The following is a 25,972-nucleotide window of genomic DNA, read 5'->3' on the forward strand; positions in this document are numbered from 1 at the left end:
TCATCATTTTTGAGCCAAAAAGCTTACAAAATTTAAACTAAATTAAACTTGATTAACCGATTTTTTTTTTCTTTTCAAGAAATATCGTAGTTACTAATGGAATACACTATTGTGATATCAAAAACAACGTATTCCACCTCTACAATATATATCTCACCCTTCATACCGGAGCTAGTAAATCCTAATCTTAATCCTAATCTTAATACTAATTCTAATCCTAATTCTAATCCTAATCCTAATCCTAATCCTAATCCTAATCCTAATCCTAATCTTACTCCCGATCTTAATACAAATTTGAATTTTAAAATCCATGTATAACCACTCATTAGGATAATATATCAACTCACATTACGACAACCTAGAAGCATAGAAGAACCAACAACTATACCTTGCGAAATTGCGCAAATTCCACTATACCTTTCTCCACGCGGCCTTTTTCTCTCTCTCCTCCTTTAATGCTGTTTATCTTGAGCAAAATCATCCAGAAACTCATCTAACCCTAGTTTTTATCTTCAAATTCAGGTAATTGTTATTGTAGTTTCGCTTCATCTTGATGATTTATCTTGATTAATTTGTAATTTGATTGCCGAAATTTCTTGTGAGATATTCAATTTTGCGCTTCAATTCACCTCTTTTTCGTTTAGTGCTGAATTCTTGATGCTGATAATTTTATCTGAATTTCGCATCAATTGTACGGAAAGTGTTGGAATTTTGTTAAAATCATTGTTATAAATTCTTCACTAGGATAGTTATGATACCCCTCTTTTTTGATTGTTGATATATGATTAAATTATAGGGTTTAAGAAAATTCCAATTGCTCCTGATTTTTTTTTCCTTTGTGTGTAAATTATACTACTTTTGAGCTTGGTTTTTATATTCTGGTAGCAGGAATTCAGTTTTCAGAACTTTTGAATTTTCTCTAGGTTTTGATTGTTTGAGAAAACTTGCAGTTTGATTACTTAATTTTAGGGATTCTGAGGATTTCAAGTTTTGTGATATGATATTGGTTTTTCAGGTGTTGGGTAGCCGAATCTTCTTAGAAGTTCTATATATTACTGTTAGTTGGAATGGCATCTCTTTCTGAGTCATGGATGAGGGAGTATAATGAAGCATCAAAGCTTGCTGATGATATAAACAGCATGGTCTCGGAGGCGAGTACTTTACCGGCAACTGGAACACAGACACAGCGTCATTTTTCTGCCACTCGCAGGAAGATCACCATATTGAATACTAAACTTGAAAATCTGGAGTCACTTTTAGCAAAGCTCCCAAGCATGCAGGCAATGTAAGTATATAGAGTTGAAACAATTGTTAGTATGATTTATTTTTGGTTGTTTAGTGCAATGCTACGCTGCAACTTTATCTTCCCTTAGGACCTGTAATAAGAATGCCGAGAACGAAGTATGCTTTAAGGTCCCAATATGTCTTTATGTTTACCATGATTGTTTTTCAGTAAGAGATTTCCAGTGGCTCTTTGTTATGGGGTTCCTATGTTTATGTTGCTCTTCCTATATTTGCTGTCCTGAAGATGAATTTCTAGTCCAATTGGAATAATTAGCTTTTATGACATTAACTATTGCTGGGTTGTATGGAGCATCACCAACTAAAGTTGGATGTATAGGGCAACATAAACTTTAATTTTGGGAGCAGAGGGCAGCGTGTATTTTACTGCTGTTGCTCCCTATGAGATATGGTTATAAAGCGGGCGGTTCTCCACTTGTCCAACCATTTATAAAACCCTTTCTCTGACTTTGTACTTCCCACTTATGGCTTACCGTCGACAAAATATAGATAGATTCACCAAAATTCAATAAATTTTATGGCCCATGTCATTGGGTGCACAAAATGTTACAGTGGTGCTGCCGTATACACCCGCTCTAGTTGGTGGCGCTGCTCCTTTTACCAAAAATATAGTGTCATTTTCGCCAAACTTTTCCTTTAATTGTATTGATACATAAAAGAATGAACAAATGTAAAACATAATATTACAGAAGGAAATTTTACGATTAAGCTTGCAATGTCAATTTTATATTGCAAATTGATATATACTGTAGCGAATTACTTGTCCAAGTTCAAAATATTGACCTTAAAACTCAAAGCAGTACTTAAGTTTGAAAAGGAGGAAGTATGTTTTAGATTGGCAGGTTAAAAAAGGCAAGATTATAGAGTCCAAATACTTTTGCATTAATATATTGGGTTCTGCAGTTTCCGTGTCTGCCTTCAATTTTTTGTAGTTTATGAATTTCTTGCATGGACTCTTGTTTCCCATTAGCTATGAGTTACACTTTGGGATGAACACAAGCTGATTAATATGTCCATGACTTCGTTGACTACAAGGAGGGGTTGCTTGGTATAGGGTTTTAAGAAACGAAAAGAAATGTAGAGCCTCCATTCCCTATCTATGTTTTGGGATCACAATATTTGCATTCCCTATTTATGTGTTGGGCTCACATTTTTTGCATTCCCTTTTCACACTTTTCCATGATGGAATTACCTGAAAGTTTTTGCACTGGTTCCCCTCAAAGGCCTCAACCCTTAGGGATAGGAGAATCCAACTTTAGGGAATATTCTCTCTTTGTTGTCTGAAATGTTGTCAACATGTCATCGTCACAAATTTTCAACCTTCATTCCACCATCACCACAACTCAAGTTATACTCACCAGTGACTCCCACAATGACCACCTCTACCAACCACTCACCACTTACTGCCGATTTCTGGTCAACTGCTCATGCACTGCCAGCCTTGGAATTTGGAAGCCACAAAAAGAGTTATGGCAAGGAGTTAGAGAAGTGGCAATCATGGTTCCGGTCTTCCGGACCTTCTGGTGGCAGTGGCACCAAATTTTTGTTGGAAGAGAAAACCGCATCAATCTTCTATTACAATACCCAATGCCAAGTGACAGTTATCGAGCTTTGCGCTAGTGGTAGTGTTTCGTATCTAATTCTCCCTATTTGATACTGGATCTAGAAATATTTTATTATTCACTAGCCACTGGTATTAAAAGTTAAAACTTCTTATATCTCTACTATGCTCACAAAATATTCCCATTGTCATGCACTCATGCTCATATTGACCTTGGGTGGTTAGTATCTTATGCCATTTGGTTGTAGGGCGGGCTGGGTCAAGGGAGGATGACACTTAGTAAAAAGAAGAAGATAGCATAGCGGGTAAAGGATTGCGAAAGTTGAGTAGCGATTTGTTTCTTTTTCTTTCATATCTATAAATCAAACACTATTGAAGTGAATATTATTCCATTACCCTAGCTGATTAAATTACATTGCTAAATATTCGTTCTTGGTTCAGGTCTCTTCGTTTCCTTCTCTCTTGGATGAACTAAAGAGACCCCGAGTCTTTCAGGTCGTATTTATCATTTAACTAGAGCACTGAAATGGTTCCTTCAAATGACCAACACTCCATCCATTCCTACATAACTAAAACATTAGGATTTTGCACAATAAGCTAGAGATTTCACATATTGACAGATTCTCCATTAATCTAAGAGTTTGAAGTAGACAAAATAAGTAAGATGATATTTTCAACGTCTGACAAGCCTAAATCACGTATCTGATTTTTCTCATTTGTTATTCTCAATATCTGCAATTCCAAGCTTCTTCCAAATATCTTGATTCCATATTGTTTCTCTACACTTGTTCCCGCATGTCTCAATAACAAATATTCTTTACGCTAAAGTCTTTTCTGGTTTTATCTATTTATTTTTATTTAAAATATTTAAAGGTTATCTACTTATTTATGATCTTTTCATGTGTGCTGTAGCATTTATGCACCTAAAGCTGATGCACAAGAATAATAAGAGTGATGAGAGTACAACTGTAGGATTGGGCTGGAGTCATTTATGTTGCTAGATTAAGATCCTCTTATGCTTTGTCTGTAGTGTTCTGTTTTACCCTCTCTGATCTTTTATTGCCTTCCTATCTGTTTGTATGTTTGGATATGATGGATTATGTTGATGATGCTCTTCATGTTGATGCAGAACAGGGAAAGAGATAAATAGACGTAATGACTTGCTGACGAATATGAAATCTAAAGTCAATCAGATGGCAAACACACTCAATTCATACAGTGCTGCTTACAGGGACCGCTTACTTGGTCCAGATTTAAAGTCAGATGATGTAATAAAGAGGGCATCTAACATGGATAACCAGGGGATTGTAGGTTTTCAACGTCAGATTATGAGAGGTAGGAAAATAAGTTTACATCTTTACATTGTTATGTATCCCTCTTTTGGGTGATTTTGCTTACATCAGAGTTTTCTCCCTGAGCAGAACAAGACGAGGGCCTTGAGAAATTGGAGGAGACAGTAATAAGCACAAAACATATAGCACTGGCAGTCAACGAAGAGCTCAACCTTCACACTAGGCTCCTGGTAGTGTTTTAGCATGGGTCAATTACATATTTCGTTCGTGTTTCTTAATGATTTAAATATAAATACATTGCTGTTCTTTCTCTGTTGGTTTATTTTGATGTCGCTGTAATTTCTATAAAATTCTAAATCTTGATCTTTTAATTGTAGGATACCTTGGATGACCATGTGGAGTCAACGAATTCTCGTTTGCAGGTGATTACTTCTCGCTGTGCTTTTACATTTGCTTGCTTTTTGCATGACCTCTTGTTTATATTTGCTTTTGTTACAATAGTTGCATTTGAGTGTGGTTCCCAGCCTGTAGTTTGTACCTCCTAACTACTGCTGGGAATTGAAAAAGATTAGCACTTGAAATAGTGTCGTTCTGATCATATGTTCATGTCAAACTGACGGAGACCATATTAAATAATCTTGTGACGGAGACTTTTCACCCTTGAAAATCCCTTATCCTTTGGTTTTCATTATTTTCCAAATAATCTTCCAAATTTAGTTCAGGTGCATAATTCAAACTGACAGAGACCATATTAATAATCTTGTGAGATTTGACTAGTGAGCGACACACACGCAGAAACATAAGAAGATTGGCATAAGTATGTGCTGGTTATCTAGATCTACTTTTCACCCTTGAAAATCCCTTATCCTTTGGTTTTCATTATTTCAAGACTGTTGACTATAAAACTCATTTTGAATATTGAAGACAAATTTCTGTTTTATCTTTTAAGGTTTCGTTTCTGTTGCACATAATTTATTAATGGTTCATGGATTTTATTTTGTTTTGATTTATTTGATTTTTTTGGGTTTCTAATATGTATATACCCCTCTTGGAGCAGCGTATTCAAAGGAGATTGGCCGTTTTCAATAAACGCACCAAGGGAGGTTGCACCTGCCTGTGTCTACTGGTTATCTTGATTGTGTTTCTCATCCTTGTCGTATTGGCCCTGATCAAGTATTTTTAGGACTATGTTGGTAAGTTCAAGATTACTTTTACCCATTTTAGAGAGAATCAAACAGTGGATTGTCACCTATGTTTTTTCTCTTCATTTCGGCCTTTATGCAGCGCTTTCCTCATTTTGTTTTTCTCTCTTAGGAAATTGTTTTCTTATAGTAGCATGGCGTCATTCTCAATTTTTTTCAATTTCAGTTGTAGGTCCTGGATGGCAAATTGAACTCGGACCTGTCAGCGAAAGTGTAGATATTGGGATCTGCAAGTGATTTCATCGCTTAAAGTACCTGTTGGACCTTAATTTTTTTGCAGTGATTATGGATTAGTTGCAAAATGGGCAGCCTTCATGCATAGTATATAAAGTATATGTGTCTTCCGCAATTCTCACCCTTCTGTATTATTCCTCTAAGAGCATCTAGTCTTTCTTCAAGTTAAATTTCAGCATCTGCTGAATTTTTCTCTGATGACCCCCTTACTTGTAAACATTAGCTTCTGTTGTCCTAAGCTCGTACTTATTCATGAATTCTGGATGGTTTATTGGAAGCTCATTGTCTATTTTAGCAGTATCATGTTCCTTTTACTCTATATTGTCTTGCACCCTGCTTGATGTAGGCCTAATCGGTCATCGATCTGCGAATTCCCAGAAAGAGGAAGAGATGTCCAACAAAAGTAATGAGAACTTATGTGTCAAACCCTAAAACCAGTTCTCAACAGTGGTAAAGGGGAGAGTTGTTTCTTTGTTGTGCATAAATCTGTCTGAACCATGTTTGCTCATGGCTCCATTGTTTCGCATAAATAAATCTGTCTGAACCATGTTCGCTCATGGCTCCATTGTTTCGGAAAGATTATGCAAGAAGATGTGTGATATGTGCATTTGGAGCTCTCCACCACCCGGACCTTTCAAGTGCCATCAAACTCCCCACCATTGCTAAATCGATGCGATTACTGTAAACACCGCCACCAACCACTTCTATACATACCATTACAAGTGTTCTTCAATTAGGAAGAAGCTAGGGAGAACAAGAGAAATCAAGGAATAGAAAATTAGGAGTTCAGGTCGTTGGTTTTATCAACTAGCTTTAAACCCATGCAATACAAGAGTTATTTTTTCCGTTTCAATTTAGTTGCGACACTTTCTATTTTAGGAAGTTTCTATTTAGTTGTGACACTTTCATTTTGGGTAATAACTTCTTTCTATCCCTCTCTTATCACATGGAACCCTTTTATCTTCTTTCTCTATCTCTTTTCTCTCCAAAAATTGTCAGGATTCCGTGATTCTAAAAGTGTCACAATTAAATTGAAACGGAGGAGATATATAAATTAAAGAATGCACTCATCCTACAAAGAACTAGTACTTGCTAGCCTTTTACATGAACTATGATGTACAACTTTGATCCGTAAAAACTTCTTTAATTATGTATTAGTTAAAATATGACTATCAATAAGACTTGCACGAAATATTTCATTGTATCATCATATGTATTAATTAATCATCAAATTCAATCAAAGAGTACTTGAAAGACTTATATCCATGTGGAATTTTTAAACTATAATATCTCCTCTTGGTCTTAAATCAAAAGAAGTACGGAAGTAGTAACTATCAACTGAAGTGAAAACATCTACTATCTATTGTTTTTAAAAAGTGTGAGTAAGAATTGCAATCTACCACGTGGAACCCTTCCTTTTTTCAATATCATTATACTATTTTTACTTTTTTAAGATGAAATATTTGATTATTTAATCTACTTACCAAAATGGCACATATAGCATCAAAAAGAAATAGATAAAGTATCTATGTCAATATGTCAGCAACATAAATTTTAAAAAAACATTGTAGATATGAATTATCAATCCTGCAACATTAGAGACTTATCCTAGCACTACAATCTGCTTTTACTGTTGAAGTGGAACATTATCAGAATTCAATTAAGAAAATGAGCATAATACTGTTGAAGTGGAACATTATAAGAATTCAATTATATAAATAGAACATTTGCTCAACAAATATAGAACATATTTGCATAGAAAATAGAACATATTTTTTTGCTGAAAAATAAGTTGTAAACGAACATTTTTTAAAATAGAGCATTTGCTTATCGAAAATAGAACAATTTTCAGTGAAAATAGAACATAATTTTTTGCTGTAAAATAAGCTTAAAACGAACATTTATTGAAATAGAGCATTTGCTTATTGAAAATAGAACAATGTTTAAGGAAAATAGAACATATTTTTTTTGTTGATAATTATGCTTGAAATGAACATTTCTTGAAATACAACATTTGCTTATTGAAATAGAACAATTTTCACAAAAAAATTAATTTTTTCGCTAAAAAATATGCTTAAAACAAACATTTGTTGATATAGAACATTTACTCATCGAAAATAAAACAAATTTACTAGGTATATTATGGACACCGTGATCCTGGGAGCACAACAGAATTTTCAGAATTCAAAAGTTGAAACCAATGTTTTCAATATATATAAGGAAAAATTGTTAGAAACTACCTATTAAAGACACTTTTTTTAAAAAAAACTACCTTATATCATGTTTATTTTACAAAACTACCTTATAAGTGGAAAAACATTAAAAAGCACTACCAAATTCAGAATTTACTAACCATGGTTAACTATTTCCTCCAATTATCACTCTAATTTAAGAATACTAAACTACCCCAACCCCTCTTTGCTAATTTCCCTCACAGGAGCGTTAAACTATTGAATACCCCTTAAATCGTTTGTGTAATTTCTTCTCCCAACCTTTTGCTTCACCAATTAATTCTTCATTATGAGTAACAAAAGCAGATAGAAATTGGGTTTTGGGTCATGAATTGATGTCGTTGATGATGATGAAGAATATGGTTTGATGATGGTGCAAAGCTTGCTCTACTAGACACTTTTACTGCTGGTTTGTTTTTGGGATTGACTTTTGGGGAGAGAAGGTGTGCTTGTGCTTGCCACATGTATATTTGAGAGATAGAGCATCAAGTGATCAAGAAAGTGATGATATCGTAATTGTAACGTACTGAATTTAGGGGGTATTTTCATAATCTTATATTAGAGGGAAAATTGGAGGGAGTAGTTAACCATAGTTAGAAAATTATGAATTTGGTAGTGCTTTTTAAAGTTTTTCCACTTATAAGGTAGTTTTGTAAAATAAACATGATATAAGGTAGTTTTTTTTAAAAAAGTGTTTTAAATAGGTACTTTCTAACAATTTTTCCTATATATAATTAGAGAACGTATTGTGTCGGACTCGTCCGACCATAATCTTGGTCGGACGACTTTCAGGTGGTTCCAATTTTTTTTCAGGTAGTCTCCATTTTTTTTCAGGTGGTTCCAATTTTTTTTCAGGTAGTCTTCATTTTGTTTTCAGTTAGTCTTCTTTGTTTTTCAGTGGGTTTTTGTGCTTCAATTAGACTTACTTGGGTTTCAGTTGGTCTTTATTCTTTTTCAGGTAGTCTACATTTTTCTTCAGGTAGTCTTCATTTTGTTTCAGTTAGTCCATTATTTCTTTCAGTTGGCCCATTATTTCTTTCAGTTGGTCCAACTGAAAGAAAAGAAAGTCCAACTGAAAGAAAAGAAAGTCTAACTGAAAGAAAAAAAAGTCTAACTGAAAGAAAAGAAAGTCTAACTGAAAGAAAAGAAAGTCCAACTGAAACAAAAGAAAGTCCGACTGAAACAAAACAAAGTCCAACTGAAACAAAATAAAGTCCAACTGAAACAAAACAAAGTCCAACTGAAATTGGAAAATAGGAAAAGAATGAAGACTGAACATCATTTTCTCTCTCCTCCCGTCACCTCTGCTTCGCTGCAATTTCTTTCACAAAATTTTTATCACCTTCAAAAGTTTTGGAGTTCATCTCTTTCTCTTAAAAATTTTTCCTTCTTTTTTGTTGTAATTATCCCATCATCTTCTTCATCAATGTCTTCATGAGGTCTTTTTGATTTTATGAGGTCTTCATGAGGTCTTTTTGTTGGAGTCAAATGTCTTCTTCCATCACCTCACAACCATCTGTCGCCATTGTTGCAGTAGTTTATCAAGAAGAAATTGGTTCCTTATGTATTTGGACTTCTCTTTTATCTCTCTCCACATATACCATTGGCCCAAGGTATGAATTATTCCAGTGGCGATGATCAGGAGTTCCGTCACCCGCGACAGTAATGCCAGGTCACCGCCGTGGTAGCTCCGATTTCGGCAACTCGAAACGAACTCGGAAAGTGGTAGAAATATCAGCAGCTCTGCGTAACAAAGCAAATTAAAATTGTACAGTACTGGGCAGCTTGTCTGACAATATGTATTGGTCAGACGGTCTGACCCAATACTTTCACATATAATTAAAAAAAGGACTCATTGTCTTTTGTTAACGCGATTTAATATCCAAATAACTATTTATATCATTATATGTTGAAATAAAATTCAACTTGAAACATTTCCTATTTTCTATTGCAAATTTCTTAATTGCGCACTATTTTGCCGAAATAAATAAAAATATTTCCAAAATACTTAACGCCAGTTTAACAATTTTACGTATTATCGTGATAATTTAGGACAACCTCGTACATTATCCCACATAGACAATTAGACATAGTAGTACTTAATAACAAACCGACCAAAGATTTGTTCCCTCCTTTTTCTAACCTCTAATCCTCAACTCATATATATACTCATATATATGCTCATAACTCTCTCCATTAAAAACTACTTGATCACAAAATTCTCTCATAAAACAAAATCACAAACTACATTCTTAATCTTCGATTACATCTTCTCGTAGCATTTTTTGAAGGCGCTATTACCATTTGCAGTAGAGATAACTTTTTTGATAGTGAGTTTTTATTTTTATTTTTCTTGAATTCATTTACTCAATTAAGTTCTTGAGTTATAATTTCTTTCATTTACTCAATTTACTTCCTGCATTTAGTTCTGGGTATTGTATCTTTGTTTGGGTATGATATAATCTGGTAATTACTTGCAACATTTTATAATGTGGGTTTAAATTTCATTTACTGAATTAAGTTCTTGAATTATAAATGTCTTTCATTTACTCAATTTAGTTCTGAATTTGGTTCTGGGTATTGTATCTTTTAATTTGATTGTTTTGGGTATGAATAATGTTGGTAATTTCCTTGCAATTTTACTTCACAATCTGGGTTTAAGTTTTATTTACTAAATTGAGTTCTTGAATTATAATTGTCTTTCGTTTAATCAATTTAGTTCTTGCATTTAGTTCTGGGTATTGTATCTTGTAATTTGATTTTTTTTTGGATATGAATAATATGGTAATTTCCTTGCAATTTTACTTCACAATCTGGGTTTAAATTTTATTTACTAAATTAAGTTCTGAATTTGGTTCTTGGTGTTGTAACTTCTAATTTGATTGTTTTTGGGTATGAATAATCTGGGTTTGAGTTTCATTTACTCAATTAAGTTCTTGATTTATAATTGTCTTTCATTTACTCTTTTTAGTTCTGAGTTTGGTTCTGGGTATTGTAACTTTTAATTTGATTGTTTTTGGGTATGAATAATCTGGTCATTGCTTGCAGTGTTTCATAATCTGGGTTTGAGTTTCATTTACTCAATTAAGTTCTTGATTTGTGGTCGTCTTTCGTTTACTCAATCTAGTGCTGAATTTAGTTCAGGGTATTGTATATTTTAATTTGACTGTTTTTGGGTACAAACAATTTGGTAATTGCTTGCAGTACTTCACAATCTGGATATGAATTTCACTGGATATTCAATCAAGAATTTAGAGATATTATTGGATTTGTTAGTTTTCTTTTCTTTTTATATCTGCACTGGGAAATTGCTACTGGGGATTTGGTTGGTGGCCTGGTGGTGATTGTTTTTTTGGGCATGTTGTTTCTTGAAGTTAAATTTTAAATATCATAATTGGATTGATATTTCTTTGATTTTTTTTTTTTTTTAAATATTTCAGGTTTGGAAATTACCGCGTTCAATTCAGGGAAACAAGAGACCACATTTGAATAATTACCTGCTGGTTGTCGTGCTTGCATACTTTAACTCTACATGGAAAATTTGGCAGTGCTGGAAGCATTGTGTGAGGGACTTTACAGCTCACACGACTCAGCCGAGCGAGCTAATGCTGAGAACATGTTCAAGCAGTTCTTTCAGGATCCCAACTTCATTTCGCAGTTGGAATACGTACTTGAAAATGCAAAAAATCCATATGCTGTTTATTTTGCTAGTTCAAGCTTGTTGAAGCATGTCACTGATAATAATCCTCCTTCGCAGCTACAGCTTCAAATTCGTAATATTTTTTCCCATTTGATTATTCTGTACCTTGATTGCATTTGATATAATTTTACTTTTACGGTTACTATCTCTTTTTCCATATTTTAGATTGCAGTTCCTACTGTTTTTTGCAAGGCAACTTTGAATATGATTCAATTCTCCGCCATATGGATGACATAAAATATATGCAACAAAAAGTAAAGAAACTTGTTCACTCTGCTGTGAAATTAACCTCTGGGTGGAAAGGTTATGGGTCATCTCATTCACTCTGAATGACATGAAATTTGAGGATTAATTTATGCTTTGAGCCAATTCCATTGTAAAGGGACATTTTGAGATCTTGGCTTATTAAGTGTGACCGAGGATAGTAGAATTCAAGTCATGTGTTTTTTTTGGAGAAAATGCTATGAGCATGCAGTTCTCTCTATTAACCCTTGAAAGAAGGTTCCCTAAGTTTCCTTCTGTACCTTAAAAAAAGTAAATGAAGCTCTCTCTACTCTATACCCCCCCCCACTAGATTGAAACATTAGGTACTTGAATCCTCTCTGATATACTGCGTAATTGTATATTGACGATGTGTAAGCTTTGAAACTTTGTCCTCATATTTATTAATCTGACCTGTGTGACTTTGATCTGAAGGCAACCGTGTTATAAACTATCTGGCCACTAGAAGTGCTGATTTGGAGAATTTTGTAACGACTTCATTGATTCAACTTGTATGTCGATTGACAAAAATTGGTTGGTTTGGTGATGGTAAATTTCAAGAGTTCATTAGTGATTCTGTGAAGTTCTTGAATGAGGTTAGCGAACGTAACCCCTTGCAAGTATTTAAAAATGCTTATCTCAATCTTTAATCTCTTGAATAAATGTTCATGTGTTCCTCTGTTTGAGGAATCTGATATTTGAGCTATTCATTTCATCTCCTCTTTGTAGGCAGTAAGCATACAACATTACAACCTAGTTTTTTTGTCGTTTCTGCTCAGTTCCTTTTCCTTTTTCTTAGTGTTGAATGTTCTACAGAAGTTCATTGGATGTCAGTTTCTGATTAAGATGCTTTGAGTCTTACAAAATACAGTATGAAAAATGTCGCTTACAGAAAAAAAAGATCCTCAGACATGTTATTCACGATGAACTAATGATCCTTCCCCTTAAATGAAGGTTTGCCTTGCCTGGTTTTGGGGTCATTTGTATGATTTGAACAATGTTTTAAGCTGCTAGCAAGTGGCCATGTATTTTTGCCTCGCATGTACCATTTGTACGATGTGTTAGGTTGCTTTATGTGAACATACCCTCTTTCCTCAAGTTGCAATTAAAGTTTTTGGTCATGATGTTATTGCTTTCCAATAATGTATGATTTGAACAATGTTTTAAGTTGCTTTATTTGCAGCCTGAATCCTCTTGTTATGCAATCGGTTTGAAGATGTTGAACCAGCTTGTGAGTGAGATGAATCAGGTAAGATAAAATTGCTTGTATAGATCTAGGGAAGGCGACTATTTTTTATTTTTCTCTTTATAAATTCATTTCCTGTATAGCCTACCTTTTGGCTACCCTTGAAATACGTAGTGTTTGGGAATGCGAGATGCTAGATGCCAGCGGAATGATCGGCCGGACACATGCTATGTCTGCTTTCGTGCCCATATTTAACTAACAAAATTAACAAAACCTAGATGTTAAAGATTTTATCCTCATATTACATTGTTATATCATCATAACCTTCACAAGCATCAGCTTCGTAATTTTCAGCCACTCAATTTCTCTTTTCCCTAATTTTCAATTCATTTCCTAATATGATAAAGAATTTACAAGTTACCATTGCCACTATATAGTAGAGCTTGAATTAGGGAAGAACTTCTCAAGATTTTTGCAGCCTTTGCGCAAGATCATCAGTGAGAGTAGATCTAGGTCGAACGAGTGGAGGGAAGGAGGTTTGGTTCCAAAACCGGTAAAAAAGTGGCGGTGTAGCAAAACTCTCGGAGGTTATGGTCGACTAAAGTTTGGCAAGTGATTGGGCTTTGAGCTAGTGAAATTCAAATACGTAGTTCCAAATTTCTATTTACTGGTCAATACGTAGTTAACTGGTCATGTTTGATTTGTAGTTCCAAATTCCTATTCCAGATTTCAAATATTTAATCATCTAAACATATAAATTGACCGAATTCTAGAATTTCAAATGAATTTTTGGTTTCCAAACACACCACTAGGTCTTTGTTTGTGTAGGCAGATTACTGGAATTTACTGCATAACAGAAAAAGCTACATTGATGCTTTTAAACAAATCCTGCAGTTGTCTCGCTATGAGTTTTCCCTTTGGATAATTTACCAATTATTGGCATCAGGATCAATGATTTTGTTTTTGGTTGGCCTATGGCTGTGCGCCCTTTCGTATTGAACATGCTACCCATTTGTATCATACATGTTACTTTCACTAATTGAGGCAGCTATCGCTGTAAAGCGATTAATTCTACCTAACCATCTCCCTTGTCAAAGATCAAGGCCTCGAATAGTCCATGTTCGGTTACAGTTTAGTCCATGTTCGGTTACAGTATAGTGGTATCATAGTGTTACTGAAGTGGAACTTTATGCTTTATGGTGTAGTTGTATTCTTTACAACGTATTGCAATTGAAGAGAATTCTGAGATGAGGTGGGGGTGGGTCCAACCCTGACCTTTCATATTCTTAGCAATCAAATAAGATTTCTTGTTCATTATATGATGATTTTGTAACTTTTCATATATACAATGGAATAGAGCCACTTTCAGGCCCTTATGAAATGAGGCAAGGACTGAAGGCGCTACTAAAATGTTCCGGGAGTAATGAATTGAAGCTTCGAGCTCAGTTAATTCATGTTCATATTGGATGTTGTACTCTGTGATCGAGTTGACAATTCCAGAACTTGAATGATAAATCCGGTTCAATTCATGGAAATTAATTGTCTCTATCCATATCTGTGCTTGTAGTTTGAGTGTGATCTTTTCTGTTTTCTCAGCCTCAGTATATATGTCTCACTCTGGTTTTTGTAGTTTTTCAACTGTCAACTTGTATCTGCCACCCCTTTTTGCCACAGTTACAGTTGCTATATTGCTATCATAGATTTAGTCGTATATTCCATGTCACCATATCATGGGGAAAATACAATAATTTTATTAAGGATTGATGTTTGCTGTTGAAGATTGATTGATATGATTGCGTCCTTCTTCAATTGCTTTAACTTCTTTTTACTGATTGGTGCTTCAAACTCTTTCCAATAACAGCAAACTCCAGGATTTTCTGTAATACAACATCGGAAGGTGTCAACCAAGTTCATAGATCAGGCACTTCTTGAAATTTATTCAATATCCGTTACATCATTGATTGGAGTAATAAATAATGGTAACCAGCAAGATACTTTTTTAGTGATTCTTTCCAATTCTTCATATAGAATCTATTCTTCGACCCTCCTAAGAGTTTCTGGGTATGTAGCTCAACAGAAGTTGCAGGAGTTGGCTCTTTCACTTTCTCTGCAATGTTTATCTTTTGATTTTATGGAAACGTCAGATAATGGAAGTTCGGATGATGTTAGTGCAATTCAGGTACTTCTAAACCATGGAAAGTGATATCGTTACTATTTACTCTGAAAAAAATATGCTATCCAGCATCTTCTCTCCTAACCATTTTTCAATGGGGTGACAGATATATTTTAACTATTATGACTATCATGCTGGCACCAGTCCTCCTGTTTCAAAATTAGTGAGTACCACACTTCTCCCTGTGGTTGGTCTGAAGGAATAGAAAACGGGTTAACTTGAGTAAGAATACTTCAGATACTTTTTAGTGGGAATGTCAAAGTTACTTTTTGGGTCCATTCTCAAAATTCTATTTTCTGGCAGTTAATTTATTAGAAGAGCTTATGAGATATTTCTTGTAAGCTTTAAATCTTAATGAAAGATGACAAAGTTAACTTTAGTATGATATGTTAGTTAATTTCTGTTCCATTCTTTGAGCTATTTCTGCGATAGTTTGTGAATTCCTGCTCTCTTATCCTCCTTCAAGGTTCTGCACTCTGTAGCCTTAGATGTAACTTGCCTGCTTAGAAACTATTTGGTTACCAGTGTTCTTATATTTTTGCATCATATACCTTGTCTATATCTGGGCCGAGGGATGTTTGGTTAGGAGGAGTGTATAGACATGGGTTTAAATTTCTTCAAGATGTAACAAGCTGGTAGAGAGAGAGGTCAAGGGTTCCAGAGTAGTGCTTGGGAGATATAAAATGTAGATATATATCTCAATACTCGTCCAAACAAATTTTCTCGGAGCCAAAATTTAACCAAATGCCACTTGAGTTGTCTAAGGCCTTCGCCCTTCGACCCTGGATAATAACAAGATGAAGCATATTCGTAGAAATTGATGCCATAAATATATTACTGAATTGGGGGGATGTAATATATGGTTGAGGCCCATTCCTTGTTGTCGTGTAACTTCATTCTTAACAAATAAGTTCTCACATCTCTCTGATATTTACATTATTGTATATTGTTCATGCAATGCACAAACATAGTGGAGGTCAATGTGTATTTGATGGACCCTCTTGAATCGTGATCATCTTAAGGATTGGGTTCTGACTAGTGCTTTTATGCATGTTTATGGTGGAAATTGTGTATTTATTGATTCTCTCGATGTTCTCGTCTTTATATTGTTTTTTGCTTGTCAATTGCACGGACAATGTTTAGCATTTGCTGATAATCCCACAGTTCTTCTTGATTTGAAGCAGTGCTATCTGCCTTTCAGAGTGAGAGTGCCGATCACTCTCTAACTTTAATATGTTGACAAGTGTATATTACCTCAACAAAAATTTCTTGAGAAACAAAATGAAATTTTGGAGAAGTAGACATTTCTCATTAAATCTGGGATTGCACTCCTTAATGCGGGTGCACATAGTCTCAGGTAACTTAAGGAAGGACATTTTGTTCACCAGTTGAAGATCCCAAATCTTTGTATTATAAGAACCTCCTTGAAGTCCTTTGTTTTTATATGCCCATCTTTCGCCTGAGAGGAAGCCAAATGAAAAAGATGTTGGGTACTTTAGTCAATGACCACAGATTTACCATCAGTGATGGAATTAAGCTGTTGGGGCCACGTGATGATGAGGTCAAGGGTTCCATACTAACCACTTCTTTCACCATGTCTATATTTTTTGAATTTCGGCCCAATTCATCAACCCAAACCTTAGGAAATCCCTCCTAAATTTGTATTAGGTGCTGCGAAATTCTCTTACCTCATGGGCTCAACACTCCACATACCTTCCACCAGCCTTCCAACTTACAAAACCAATATTCTTTTAAGCTGAACTTTCCACCCACTTTTCCCACCAACAAAACACCACCTCCAAGACCAAATGTACAAGTACTCACCAATGAGGAGCTTGAATGCCAGTGGAAGCCGGGCATCAATTTTCGACAAGAGACAGTCAAAAACTGTCGAGGCCGAGAATTCAACGCTGATTACTATCCACCTTGAGGACAAGGTGGAAGTTTGGGCGGCCGGTAGTGCTATGAACTGATATTTTAGGGGGATGATAATTTAGGTTTTATCTTAATGAGTAGCTTGGGAAATAAGCTAGGTAGTTATGCTAAGGAAATTACTCTATATATAGGGTTAATTAGAGAGATAGGGGTATGTTGAAAATTGTTAAGAAAAATTGGGTGAGCTTTTTAAGTTCAATGGGAGAGAACAAGCCTCTCGAAAGCTTGTAACTATCATTTTATATTGCTGTAATTTCTGTTTTTCAATAAAAAACTCATTTTCTTCCTTAATTTCTGCCATTAAAGTGTCCAAGCTATGTCAGTTCATAGCAGTGTGACCAGGGGAAGGATTGCTGGCTTGCTGCCTAGCAATTTAATGCAACATTTGTTCATATCTTCGTACATCTGTGTACAGTGTATCATATATATATTTGGCAGACAGTAATATGCCTTCAACAGTTTTTATGCGGAGCTTAGAAAGCTCAAGAATTTGTGCGCTTATGTACTTTCTTTGAATACCAGTTTGTCTTACATCTTCCTTTTCCTGAAAGGTATAATTAGAATCCTGCTGCCTAGCAGAAGTACAGGTTTTGTCAAATATTTATGAACAATTTTTGTCCACTGATTTAAACTGGAATTAGGTTGACAAACAAATATTTCACTGTTTATTTCATGTTGCCTCACCTTTTTTTCACTTCATTTTAGTTTTAAAAATTGGTGTATGTTTGATGAGCAGATTGGGAACTGGTATAAATTAATTTTTATGTACATGTGAGATAATTTTATATTTTTGACCCTGATAGCTCAACATTTTCTGTTAAGGCTTTGGAGTGTCTTGGACGCTTGACACTGGTTAGAAGATCCTTGTTTACAAGCTATGGCACACGTGGGGAGTTCTTAACTGCATTGATGATGGGCACTAAGTATATCATGCAAACAGAATATGGTTAGTTTGTCAACCAATTGTTCCAAGTTTTCATGTTTTCTTTCACTTCATATATAGGTTCTTTATATTTATTTTGACCTGCAGCCGGAAAATTGCTTAGGTGACTTTGGTCCATCACTCGGAACCGTGTTGTATTGGGGATGCACTCATGTATTTTCTTTTATACTCGTAGTCATACTTCCCTTATTAGAGGGATAGGAGCCATATAGGGTTATGGGGTTTCTCATGCTTGCCACACTGTTGAAATGAATGAAAAGGAACCTCACTTTCATCACAGAGATAGCTGTCTGCCACCAGCACAAATGACCATTTCTGCTGTTCCTTTCCTCTCTTCTTTCCCCAAGTATGACCCCAACCACTGCTGTATGAACCTCCAACCGTGCAGCCTCTTCTCTTCCCTTCCTGAGTACAGGCATCACTCCCCCACTTCTCATTTTCGTCGGTACCCCATGCTTCATCTGCAACTATTACTGTCACCAACTCACCATGCTATCTTAATTGCCCAAAGATCAACATTTAAAGGGGTAAAGAGGAGAGGGGAGCAGGGGGAGAGAATGACAGTACCTGGGATGTACCCTGTGAAGGTGTGTGCCACCCGATAGTGCTTGTAATTGAATAAATTATATTCCGGTAAGGAGGTAAGTTTATATTATGATTTACACATATATTTGATATTTCAATATCATAAATTGATAACAAAGTCCATTGTGGCTTTAAATTGAAATTGAGGTAGTACTAATCTAGAGTTATTTATACTTGAAATCTTTTTTCTATTGCGACACTTCCCATTAATGGAAGTTCAGTATCCATTCCAACATTACTAAAAAATTTATATACCTCTCTCTTGTAACATGGGTCCCTCTGTTTATCTGTTTTTATCTCTTTCCTCTTCACATGGCCTCGTCGAAAAGTGCGCCAACCTTCAATCTTGCAATTAAAAAAATATGGAGGAGGTATACAGTTGCAGAAATTATGCAAGTCAGGATGCTGTTGAATTCTTCCCGTTTGGAAGATACAATAATATCCACTACTCCTAAATACCTTGGTTCTTTAGGACTCTTATATGAAGCATAATTATGAATGATTACTTTAATCAACTTACAAGATTTAATTTCTCAGGGTCTCTTTAAGAAATGTAGAGCCAGAGTTCACATATTTAGTTCTATATATCCTGCTATAGTACAAAGAGGACTGTAATTTTAGTCCATAGTGTGATTTAGCAAAGAGGTTTAGTGAGGAGGTTAAAGGACAGAAGTGTCAAATTTATAATGATAAATTGACAAATATATGTGGGATGCCAAGGGAGGCAGAAGTGTGAAAATATGTAGAAATGGTTGAAGGTGTTTGATGAGAGAGAAAGATGTGTTTGAGAGTGTGAGTGTGAGGTGTAACACTCTAAAATTGTAGCCACATTTTTCATTCATCAAAGATTCACGCTATCTTTCTTTTGATGAAGAGAGAGGAGATTGTGGTGGAGGAAGAGAGGAGATTTGAGTTTTTTTTTCATTAGTAAAAGTAATCCCTTATAATTACAAAAGTAACCTCCAATTCAGTAAAAATAACATTTTATAATGATAAAAAACAACCCTTACTTTCAGTAATAATAACCTTTTATAATTACAAAAAGTAACCCATATTTACTGTAGAAGTAACCCTTTATAATTACAAAAGTAACCCCTTATAATTACAAAAGGTAATCTCCATTTAATGTAGAAGTAACCCCTTATAATTAAAAAGTAACCCCTTATAATTACAAAAGTAGCACCTACTTTTAGTAGGAGTAACTCATGAACATTACAAAAAGTAACCCCTAATTGTAGTAAAAGTAACCCCTAGTTATAGTAAAAGTAATCCCATTACAGTTACAAAAAGTAACTTATACTTTCAGTAAAAGTAACCCCTATTTATAGTAAAAGTAACCCCTATTTATAGTAAAAGTAACCCTTATAGGTACAAAAGTAACCTATACTTACAGTAAAAGTAACCCCTTAGCATTATAAAAAGTAATCCCTAGTGTCAGTAAAATAACCCCTTAGTATTCGATAAAGTAATCTCTAATTCACTAAAAGTAACACTTTAGCATTGAAAAGCAACGCGTTTTACTTTTTATGAAGAAATAAGATTACTTTATATATATAATGGGGATACTTTTTATGAACTAATTAATGGGCTACTTGTACATTTATTATGGTTATTTTTTATAAATATTTCAAGCTATTATATAATAATTGGGTTTACTTTTGTGAACATATGATGTCACTCGAACAAATAAATAAGATTACTTATACATTTAATTAAGGTTACTTTTATTAACTAATGAGATTACTTTTATAATATAATGGGTCATTTGAAAATATATATGAGGGTTACTTGTAGAATAAAATGAGTTACTCGTATGATAAAACAATGATACAAATAATAATAGTTACTTATTATGGAGTAATAGGCTCCTCGTATTATAAAATAAGAAAAAAAAATACGGGAAATAAGAGGAGAGAGAAAATAGGAAAAAAATAGGGGAAATAAGAGGAGAGAGAAAATGAGGCAAAAAAATAGGAAAAATGAGAGACATTAAAGAGAAAAAAGAAGAAAAAAGAAAGAGTTTACAAAAAAAAAATGAGAGAAGGGGGGGGGGGAGTGCTTGAGAGAAGGGGATGGGAATTAATGGTAAAATTCTAGAGGAAATAAGAGGAGAAAGAAAATAGGAAAAAAAAAATAGGGGAAATAAGAGGAGAGAGAAAATGAGGCAAAAAAATAGGACAAAATGAGAGAAGAGAAAAAAAGAAAGAAAGAGTTTTAAAAAAAAAAATGAGAGAAAAAGGGAAAGGGGCGTGACAACATGAGAGAAGGGGAGGGGTTAGTTAGAGGAAGGGGGGTGGCCACACTATTAGTTGAAGGTGTGGCCCGCCTCTATAAAAAGTTTGTGAAATTTCTAATATCTTATGTCTTGATTTTTCTAAATCACATATTATTAGATATTTTACAAGATATTTCTAAACTATCTTTAAGATACATTAGACATCTAGATTTTTCTAAATTAACCTTCAATAAAGACTAAAGGGTTAGAGTCAATTTTATAAGGCTTGTATTGGATAGGATTATTATAGGACCAATAAAATAACCCGGACCGATCCGTCCAATAACTAGGTTTAAGAACCAATATCAATCTGTTTTTCGATTCCGTAAATATATATTTGTTATATTCAATTCTACGGCGCATATTTCATCTGATAAATCCATGATTGCGATTTAAGCATAGTGGTGATCAGCGGTGATTGATACTCACTTTAGAATTTTCGAATTTCACCTTGGCTTATTACTATTTTGTTACGAAATTGTATGTAGGCTTGCACAACCAAGATTCAGAATCAATTAATATGTATAGCAAGGTCGATATTAATGAAGAAAGAAAGAAGATACTGATCGAATTGCAAGAGGAGTTATTAGAAGAGCCGAAACTCTATTGTTCTCTATTTGGAGGTGATTATGAATTTGAGAAAGACACAATAGTTCAATTATGGATGGCTGGAGGGTTTTTGAACAATGTGCAGATTGAAGAAGGCTTTTTAAAGAGATCCGACATGGATGGGGAGCTTATGAAGCAGATGCAAATGGAAGATGCTGGTAACTTATGTTTTGAGATTCTTGAGAAGCATGAGTACCTCTTACCTTCAAGACTTGACATTTCATCAGGGAAAATGATGTACAAAAGTAACCCTGACAAAACTGAGGCTTCTTTCGTTGAGACGCAAAGTCATGATCTTTATTCCCAATTGATCAAAGAACAAAGTTCAGATTGTGCTCCACCTATAAAGTCTCGCCATGTCTCAGTGTTGGTTGATCGTATCAATGAAACAACTTTCACGACATTAAAAAAAATTGATGGATTGAGGACACTTCTATTCCTCCGTAATTACGGTTCTTCACTCAAACAGATACCATCTGGAGTTTTTTTAGCTCTTAAATCTTTGCAAGCATTGGATTTGAGTGGAAGTGAGATAACTCAGCTGCCAAGCTCCATACAGTATTTGACACTGCTACGCTATCTTGATCTTTCATACACACCAATTGAAAGGTTACCGGATTCTATAGGTTGCCTTCACGAGCTACAAACCTTGAAACTTAAAGGATGCAAACATCTTTGTGAGCTTCCCAAAGGTATGGGAAAATTAACCAACCTTCGCCATTTGTACTTTGATGTTCTTGGCCAGTTGAGTTACATGCCTAGAAGCTTAGGAGCCCTTACTGAGCTTCGCACCCTTTCGGCATTTCTTGTGGACGATAGAGATGGTTGCAACATTAACGAGTTGAAGGGTTTGAATAACCTCAGTGGTTTCTTTTGCCTCTCCGGATTGGAGAATGTACCTTCAGACTCGGTTGATGATGGTCTTTTAAGGGATAAAAAGGGCCTTACTCAGTTGCATTTAAGATGGGATCGTCTTAGAGATAAAAATTATGGTGACCACACTCAAGTAATTCAAAAGCTCCAGCCTCACTCATGCTTACAGGAGTTGGAGATGTATTGTTACCCTGGCTCCCAGCTCCCAATTTGGATGGGCAAGAAATACGAGCTCGAGAAGCTTGTTCGTATTGTCCTATTTGAATGTGAAAACAATGAGCTCGACATATCTCTTGGAGCGCTACCGAATCTCGAGTATCTTGAAATTGTTCAAATGAATAATGTGTCGAAGATCGATAATAATGTTCTACGTGGAGATGATAATGTTGCATTTCCTAAGTTGGAGACGCTAATTATTGACGGTATGTCTAGTTTGGAAGGATGGGAACGAACAAAAAGTTGTGATTTTCCAGCCCTTTCTACGCTCGTGATCAAGCAATGTCCAAAGTTGGCTACACTTCCATTCCTCCCATACCTGCATTGCTTGAAACATGCGGAGATAAGCCGTTGCGAAATTTTTGAATCAGTACCCCATACTACGAAAGAGACTCTGATTATCAATCGTTGTTCGATTTTAGAGAAGAGCTGCTCAAAGGGAAGTACAGATTGGGAGAGTATACGGAAAGTGCCCAATATCTGGATTAATCATGAAGATCCCCGCACATTGAATGAAGACGATACACAGAATGATAGCGAGGGTACAGGTAATTCTTTAAGTTAAATTATGGCTCTTACATTCTATGTACGACAATGTTTTCTTATATAATAATGATATAGTGAAAAATAGGTAGTCAAGTTGGAGTTTGTTACATTCATCTCACGTGTGTAGTTTTCCATTTCAAAAATTATATAATTGAAGATAATAATAATTAAAATGACATATTAAAAATTGTAAAAAATGCAAGTGTTGTATTATTTTTAGGAATATTTTCAACGGTAAAATTAAATTCAGGCTTTTTCCTTTTTAGTAGCCAAACATAATTTCAATTTTCAATGGTAACCGTGCATGTATGGTTATACTTAAGAAATTAGTATTAACAATATTTAATTTTGTTATATGCAATTGCTAAAGGGTTGTATTCAAACTAAGTATTTTAGCGTATAGATAGACATAACTTCCCTTTTAAAAAATCATATTCTCATTCATATCTTTCTATATACGGGAATGAAATAAGTTTTTAATGAACCACAAAGGAAAGTCAGCTTTTTTAAGGAAATTATGTCATTCGTTCTAGTCTATAAAACCTTAATTAGTTTATAAAGAACCCTTTTACTAATTCTTTATAACAACAAATGGCTATTCATACCACTCTCTCAAGTATAATCATAAACTTGGGGTTAATTACCTTACCATTAAGAATTAAAATTAAATTTGAACACGAAACAGGAAAAGTCAAAATGCAGGATTACCATTGAGAATTTCCCTTAATTTTATACGAAGAAGGTTTAATTTTATTAAAGCTATTGTTACTTTTTCACATGTAGACCACGCTAAATCTTCTTTATTATTACTTTTTCACTTCCTCTTTAATCCAAACGTATACAAAGTGAGTACAAATGGGGGAGGGGGGAGAGATAGAGAATGTACCCTTTGGTACTCCCTCTCTCCTATACATATATGCCACAAATTTTAATTTCGAAATTTTCACCAAATGTCTCCGAGTAATTTCTTTTTACACTAAATACCCTCTAACCTTCTAAAGTTCACCATGTACTTCCCAATTTCTTAAAAACTCACTATATGTCGTTAATGACTAACGAATGTAAGTCTTTTTAATCATTAATCCTTAATCCTGTTACGAAATCTTGATTTACCTTTGTATGACCTACTTACCTTAATTGACAACCATTGAAATTACCTTCTACGACCCTTTTCTCTCTCTTCTTCCATAACACTTTTCCAGTTTTTTGGTCATTGGTTGTGTTTTAATGGTGATATATTGGAATAACAGACTCAAATAGGGATTAATTAGGGTTTGGTAATGAAAATAACGTTATTTAGTTAAGATTTACCCATTAATATTTTGCCAGTATAATTGTACTATATTAATCTTCTTTATTTATGGGTAAGAATTAAACTTTATTAACATAGGTTTTAGTATACTAATCATCAAGTTATATTCTACGTACGTATTTATTTTCAGGCAGCAACTCCGACTATTCTGATGATTCTGATTTAGGCGAAGACCAAGTTGATCGAAAGGTATGCTTGTTTCTGAATATTTAAATTGTTATATGTTTTCTGCTATTATTTTAGAGACTTCGTGTCAATCTCTTATGTTTCATTTAAAACAAAGCGGATGAAGTACTATAAATGTAATGAAAATCTATTAACAAAAAGATATGATATTGAAGAATACATATATGAATACATGGACTTTTCTCGCATATAATATTATATATCCTCCCCTCATTCCATATTAATCGCGATACATCCTTTTACATAGAATTTTAGAAAGTAGATAAAGTGGTACAGAGTTTCATTATTTTATTCTTAAAGCTTACTTGATTAAAGATAGTAGGTATTTTTATATTATCCCTTCAAATAAAAAGTATCTTTATTTTATATTATAGATAAATTGTTTGGGTCCTTTAATTGAAGGTGGGTATGTCTAAGGAGTAATAACTTAAATATTATTTTATTATTTTCTATAAGGATGTGGAATATAGTTGTAAAGTGAAAAATAATAATAAACAGAGTTCGTCCATGTCTAAATTAAAATGTTACGAATTAGTATGAGACGGTCGCATATAATAAGTGTTACGATTAATATGGGTGGATGGAGAATAAATTTGTTATATAATTAGCTGTTTAGCTCCGTTTAATAGCATTTCAAACAAGGTCAATGCTGATTGCTCACCATTGTTAATTTATTTTTCTTTTCCTTTTTTTTGGAGGTGTGACGCTTAATTATTGCTTACTTTTTTTTTTGAGGGGATATTGTTGGTTACTTTCAGGATAACGGACAAACATCAGATGCTGAGTTGCAAAGGGATACTAGTGTGGAATAATATTATATCTCGAGCTATGAGTTTACTTATGTTTATCTTGCTTTATATAGGAACTCTCTTGGTTTTACCTTACTCATAAAGTAAGGGTTTTACAAGTGAGATTTCTTAACAATAATGTTCAAACTTGCCTTTAGATGTTTTGAACCTTTAAATAGTATCAATTTGTAAGAGTTATTATTGGATGAGTTTAGCTCTTTATTTAATTATCTAAATCAGTGTGTAACTGAAATGATACTTCGAGTTTTTACTTTGAATAATACTTTTATGTTCTTCATCAAAATATGTATCTCCCCAAACATCACCTATCATAGCCTTTTTAAATTCTTTATTGGATTGCTTTCTTCTTTAGGCTTCTCATCATCCCATAAGGGACATTCCTTTTTAAATTCTTTCTTGGATTGCTCCCTTCTTTCTTTAGGCTTCTCATCAACCGGAATTAGTAGCACTTTTCTTAAAGTTATAGGTAGTGCTCTTACCTTCGAAATTTTCATTTTTTCTAGGACTATTGTTTTTGTTCTTTGTGAGAAATTTTTTAAAT

The 25,972-nt window shown here is 34.3% G+C and overlaps 2 protein-coding genes across 4 annotated transcripts; both read left to right on the forward strand.

Moving 5' to 3' along the window:
• The first annotated feature begins 352 nt into the window (after positions 1-352).
• Positions 353-5,891, forward strand: LOC104889631 (syntaxin-52). Its single transcript, XM_010674895.4, has 7 exons — positions 353-522; positions 1,016-1,285; positions 3,993-4,198; positions 4,285-4,385; positions 4,533-4,577; positions 5,213-5,348; positions 5,524-5,891. The coding sequence occupies exons 2-6, from the start codon at positions 1,068-1,070 to the stop codon at positions 5,336-5,338; spliced, it is 696 nt and encodes a 231-aa protein (XP_010673197.1). The 5' UTR covers positions 353-522; positions 1,016-1,067; the 3' UTR covers positions 5,339-5,348; positions 5,524-5,891.
• A 4,081-nt stretch (positions 5,892-9,972) lies between these two features.
• On the forward strand, positions 9,973-25,720 carry LOC125495432 (putative disease resistance protein RGA3). 3 transcript variants are annotated; one of them, XM_048640011.2, is made up of 11 exons: positions 9,973-10,152; positions 11,263-11,595; positions 12,219-12,379; positions 12,967-13,032; positions 14,831-14,948; positions 15,039-15,148; positions 15,249-15,305; positions 17,900-18,023; positions 21,369-23,126; positions 24,567-24,625; positions 25,381-25,720. In XM_048640011.2, the coding sequence occupies exons 2-11, from the start codon at positions 11,355-11,357 to the stop codon at positions 25,432-25,434; spliced, it is 2,748 nt and encodes a 915-aa protein (XP_048495968.1). In that variant the 5' UTR covers positions 9,973-10,152; positions 11,263-11,354; the 3' UTR covers positions 25,435-25,720. The 3 variants fall into 3 exon arrangements, with proteins under 3 accessions (XP_048495968.1, XP_057249180.1, XP_057249181.1); XM_057393197.1 differs by lacking the exon at positions 15,249-15,305; XM_057393198.1 differs by lacking the exons at positions 14,831-14,948; positions 15,039-15,148; positions 15,249-15,305 and having other exon boundaries at positions 9,977-10,152.
• Positions 25,721-25,972: the final 252 nt, after the last annotated feature.

Source organism: Beta vulgaris, chromosome 3, assembly GCF_026745355.1.
Source record: "Beta vulgaris subsp. vulgaris cultivar EL10 chromosome 3, EL10.2, whole genome shotgun sequence".
Lineage (NCBI taxonomy): Eukaryota > Viridiplantae > Streptophyta > Magnoliopsida > Caryophyllales > Amaranthaceae > Beta > Beta vulgaris.

Coding starts and splice junctions, on each gene's coding strand:
- LOC104889631 (XM_010674895.4), top strand. CDS start 1,068: ATGGCATCTCTTTCTGAGTCATGGATGAGGGAGTATAATGAAGCATCA. Junction 1,286..3,992: donor CTCCCAAGCATGCAGGCAAT/GTAAGTATATAG, acceptor ATGTTGATGCAG/AACAGGGAAAGAGATAAATA. Junction 4,386..4,532: donor ACCTTCACACTAGGCTCCTG/GTAGTGTTTTAG, acceptor TTTTAATTGTAG/GATACCTTGGATGACCATGT.
- LOC125495432 (XM_048640011.2), top strand. CDS start 11,355: ATGGAAAATTTGGCAGTGCTGGAAGCATTGTGTGAGGGACTTTACAGC. Junction 12,380..12,966: donor CTGTGAAGTTCTTGAATGAG/GTTAGCGAACGT, acceptor CTTTATTTGCAG/CCTGAATCCTCTTGTTATGC. Junction 18,024..21,368: donor TATCATGCAAACAGAATATG/GTTAGTTTGTCA, acceptor AATTGTATGTAG/GCTTGCACAACCAAGATTCA.